Consider the following 5,277-nt stretch of genomic DNA (forward strand, 5'->3'; position numbering starts at 1 on the left):
ATTTATTTAATCTTGAGATGATAATAAGTTTTATTTATTATAATAATTGGAGATGTATTTAATTTTTCCGTGACCTATAATAAACTATTTGCATAACTCAATGCCGACCTGAGTGTTTGCTAATGTTACACAAACACCGAGCTGCACAAAGGAAATGCTGGCACAAAACAAGCGCGTGAGGGGCTCCGACTGCGCTGCGGTCAGTGAAAGAGAAAGTTCGCTTTCTGCTCTCGTGAGTCTCAAGAAAATGGCACACTGAAATTAACTGCAGGGGATTTATTCTTTTTTGTGTGTGGCGGTGGGTGGGTGGTTGTTTTACCGGTTCCTCTAGCAAGTATCTATGCGTGACATTACCTGTGTCCTAGCTTTTCATGACATTTTAGCAGACTCGGTCTTGCTTTTGGCATCAGGTGCGCGCTCAGTGCTGACTAAACTTTTAATAATACATCCCAGTCTCACATCGTTGCGCCGAGAAATCCACCCGCTCTTCAAGAAAGAAAAAAGAAGCCGATGCTTTCCTCTTCGTCCATTTGAGCATTGTTTACCGGTGAGACAGCTGACTGTCAGATGTATATGGAAGTAACGTTGGTGACGTCAGGAGCAAAGAGCAGCAGGCGGAGAGCGGAGAGAGAGGAGGGAGGGGGGAGGGAGCGAGACTCAACCTGTGCCAGTGCGCATCTTTTCCAAAACTTGTCCGGAGCTATCAAAGAGCAGGGAACGGATCCGAACGCGCCATGAGTAACAAATCTTTAAACCTGAACACCAGCCCGCCTCGGGCTGGCGGCGCCGTGGACCACGAACTCGTCATCACTTCCACTTTCGGGACGCTCCTCTCCGTTGTCTACATCATCGGGGTCTCGGGGAACGTGTACACGCTGGTGGTGATGTGCCACTCGATCCGGTTCGCCACCTCCATGTACATCTCCATCATCAACCTGGCTCTCGCGGACCTGCTCTACCTCTCCACCATCCCTTTCGTGGTGTCCACCTACTTCCTGAAGGACTGGTACTTCGGAGACGTGGGCTGCCGCATCCTGCTCAGCTTGGACCTTCTCACCATGCACGCCAGCATCTTCACCCTGACCGTAATGTGCACGGAGCGCTATCTGGCCGTCACCAAGCCGCTGGACACGGTCAGGCGCTCTAAGAGTTACCGCAAAGCTCTGGCGTGGGGCGTGTGGCTGCTGTCGCTGGTGCTCACCGTGCCCATGATGGTAATGGTCGCTCAGACAACTAAAAGCACGCCGGACGGGGGTGTGAAGAGGATGTGCGCGCCCACATGGGCTCCACTGGCTTATAAAGTTTACGTAACGGTCCTGTTTGGCACCAGCATCATGGCCCCGGGGCTCATCATCGGGTACCTGTACGTTAAGTTAGCCCGCACTTATTTAGAGTCCCAGCGCAACTCTGTGATCAGCAAAGGCGGCAAAAGGTCACCGAAGCAGAAAGTGCTGATCATGATTTTCACCATCGTGCTGGTGTTCTGGGCGTGCTTCCTGCCTTTCTGGATCTGGCAGCTGCTGCCTCTGTACCACACCAAGCCGCTGAGCCTGGCCTCGCAGACGCACACGTGCATCAACTACCTTGTCGCGAGCCTCACATACAGCAACAGCTGCATCAACCCTTTCCTCTATACGCTGCTCACCAAGAACTACAGGGAGTACCTGAAGAACAGGCACAGGAGCTTCTACAAGTACACGTCGTCGTTTAAGAAGCGGCCGCCCAGCCTCTACTCGTGGGGCAAGTCGGCGTCCTCCAGCAATCAGTTCGAGTTCAACTCCGAGACGCTGGTCATGGGGTCACTGAAGTGAGGTGAAAGCGTCTGGAGCCGGAGCAGCGACAGGTAGGCGGTGATGTCTCCGTTACGCATAAAGCAGGAAGCAGCCAAAGTTTGTTTTCTGTCATTTTAAAGTGCGGCTGTTCTTTGGTCACACATATGTTGTTTGTTATTTTATTCTGTCCATGATGGACAGCCCACGGAGCCACTCTCTCTCTCCCCCTCTGCTGCGCTCCTGCAGCTCAGCCTCAGTGGAAGAACTCTTCCTGCGGTGCTGTGTTGCAGTACAAGGCCGCGGCGGTAATTAGAGAAGCTGAAGCACCTCTTAAACGCAGAAGTGATTTTAAGAAGCACATTTGAATGTTTAATTTAAGGGTGTTTTAATCTGACATTACATTATTTGTGTTAGAGCAGTTAAATAAAGGGGGCAGTCAGAACTTGTGCTATTGCAGGTTTAACCTCCTACTGACACGCCTACACTACAAACCAGGGACGTCCCGAAATACATTCACATGTAATCAAATTCCCACACAGTAAATAAAAAAAACGAATAACAATAAAAATAATCTGATTAGGGCATAGATTTTTTTGTCCCACCTTCTGTGTTATTCCTTCATAGAGGTACTGGACTGCTCTAACAAGTATATACTCTCACCACTACTACATCTGACATCCAATATTATATTTGCATATACACAGAGAGAATGTTTGAACTACGTTGGAATGGGAAAACTGATTTTTTTGTTGTTGTTGTTTATTTCTTTTGTTTTTAGTTTATAGCATTGCATCTCACAAACTGGTCAAGGACTTAAACTCATTGCTGCTCAGCTATGATGCTACTCTGCTGCATGCGCTGCAGATAGTGAAAAAAGGATCATAAACAGCTGAGTTAAAGCCATTCTGGGGGGCATACTATGCGATGATCACATTTCTTAATTACCCTCCATTTAAGGATAATAAATGTTTCACATTTGCAGTTTTCTGACAAAAAATAAATAAAAAACAAATTTATAGACATACAATTACAATATGTCAGGTCACTATGAGCTGATTTGATCCATAGCAGGTCTTAAAACCAGGTAAATACAACCTCAGATGAAAAACAAAACATGAAATATTACACTGCATCATATTTTTTTTAACCCAAAATGTAGAAACAGTGTGTGGAAAAACTAAGTACACCCTCACCGCTGTCATAGGAATATGACAGCAGCACCTGCCTACTGCAGCAGGCAGGTGCTGCTAATTAAATACACTTGACTTACTGGTCATCAGCAAGTGTGAGTGCCTCTATAAAAGCAGAATTTGGGGCAGTTTGGTGATCTGGAATGTTGAGGTGTGTTAACACAATATCAAGCAGGAAACAAAACACACCAGCAACAATCTTAAAGAAGCAACTGTTGCCCATCTATCTGTGGAAAGTCGAAAACACTCAAGACAGCTGCTAATCTTCAGAGTGGTGGTCCCAGGAAATCCAAAGAACAAAGAGCTACATCTCCAAATCTAAAAGCCTCAGTTAGCATGTTAAATGTTAAAGTTAAAGACGGCACAATATTTAAAAAAAAAAGACTCAATAATTACGGCTTACATGGAAGGATTGTCAGGATAAAGTCTCTTCTTTCTAAAAAGAACATTGCAGCACAGTCCAGGTTTACAAAGTTGTATCTGAACAAACAGCAAGACTTCTAGAACAATGGGGCTTTGGACAGATGAGACCAGAGTGGTGACGTTTGACCATAATTTACAGAACCATGTTTGATAAAAAGGGTGGAGGGGTGATGAGCCTACATCTAAACAGGTGAATTGACCTCGATGTGTTGTGTGACAGCCATAATAAGAGCTGGTCAAATTCTCTGAAAACAAAGGAAGGTGCTTTAGTATTTCCTTTCTTACCTCCTTTAGTAGAAGACACTGGAACATCCCTTATGAGAGTGAAGGAGATAACTTCTTCAAAGTAAGACAGCATCCGACTGTCACAAAAACAGCAGATCAACATAACTGATAAGCGACATGTTTCACATTGTAAAATGCGGCTTTTTTCCAGTTGTAACCCACAGGTGAACGAGGAGTATTGCACTACTCTACTAAAACCTGCTAGATTTGAATTTGTTCCCTTGTGTGAAGCACTTTGTAAAGCGGATTTTAAAAAAGTGTTCTACAAATGAATATAATTACCCACATTAAAACAATCAAGCTGAAGTGGACCTAATTTGTGTTAATTGTGTCCTCATTCTGAGTTGCTGTATTATCAGCTTTTAGAACTTATTAATTGATTTTACTTCAGAGATGCTAAAAACCTTAATAAAGGAAAAATGAAAATAAGGGGATCATCTCTTTAGTGGGGAAAAAAACATCTGATTGGATAGCAGCACGAGTATCTGTTAAAACAGCTATTTAATTTGAGTGTTACTATCATTACTTGTACACAATTATGCAAGCCTACATGAAGAAACACTCTAAGAACACAAATAGAGGAGCGTGTATCTAATGCTAGTTTAAACCATAGACTGTATAAAAAAGATGGCCACAATGACGTCACTCAATTGAGCTAAGCATTTTCATCATCCTTTTTGACTCTAAGGGCAAGATTTATTAACGCACTGCCCCAGCATAAACTGGGTTTTGGTGTAAATTGTAAAAAGTACTGTTGGTATTTACAAAGAGTGACAATCATCCATAGAGCTAATCATGCCCTCACACGCTACTTTGTCCCGTTTTAGTAAATCTGGTCCAAAGTAGAACTGAAAATTAGAAAATTGTTGCATGATCATGTTGCAAGAGGACTTAAAACTACAGATAATATAAGCTAATAGGCAAAGACTTTACTGAAGTCACTCATCAACACAGTTGAGTGTAACTTTAAAAAATTTTTTAAAGAAAATTTAAAAAGAACAGATGGAAGAAACACCCTTCAGTGATTATGTAATGAGTGTTGATGTTGTATAGTTTGTTCACCAGGACCAGCACACCCGTTTAAAATGCCTCAAACATGATAATCGGTTAATGTGAGCAGAATTATTCAGAGTATATAAGCAAGGTACAATTTGTTGTTCCAATAAAACCAGTTTATGTTTAAGATACATAGTCTTATTTTCCTAGTAGGGAGTCATGAATAACTACACGTAACAAATGTTAGGAAGATGCATTTGTTTTGTGTCTGAAAGAAACAAAATATTGTGCAGTATGTCATTTTTTTAAATCACCAAATATCAACATCAAAAATCTTACATTTTCTGACTTCTTCTTATCCCAATCAGAAATGCACCTCCTGCTGGTCATTAGAAAGAATGCAGGTTCAATGAATTTCAAATGCCAGGAACCTTGGTTCATCTTTTATATACAGTTTACTGATTTTAACTGCAGAGCCATCACATTATTAAGCAAACAAGTATGAGCTAAACCCTCTGAGCACTATAATTATCTTTTCCTAAGTCCTTATAAATTCTCCCTTACGTCTTACTTTAAGACGTTCCCCATCACCATCAAGGAAAAACGATTAG

General features: G+C 42.5%; 1 protein-coding gene across 1 annotated transcript; it reads left to right on the forward strand.

The window, feature by feature from the left end:
- Positions 1-551: 551 nt before the first annotated feature.
- On the forward strand, positions 552-1,838 carry LOC146702663 (urotensin-2 receptor). The gene has a single exon (XM_085465590.1). The coding sequence runs from the start codon at positions 735-737 to the stop codon at positions 1,809-1,811; it is 1,077 nt and encodes a 358-aa protein (XP_085321716.1). The 5' UTR covers positions 552-734; the 3' UTR covers positions 1,812-1,838.
- Positions 1,839-5,277: the final 3,439 nt, after the last annotated feature.

Source organism: Copadichromis virginalis, linkage group LG8 (assembly GCF_057382275.1).
Source record: "Copadichromis virginalis isolate Kocher_CV1m ecotype Utaka linkage group LG8, C_Virginalis_male_GT1.1, whole genome shotgun sequence".
Taxonomy (NCBI): Eukaryota; Metazoa; Chordata; class Actinopteri; order Cichliformes; family Cichlidae; genus Copadichromis; species Copadichromis virginalis.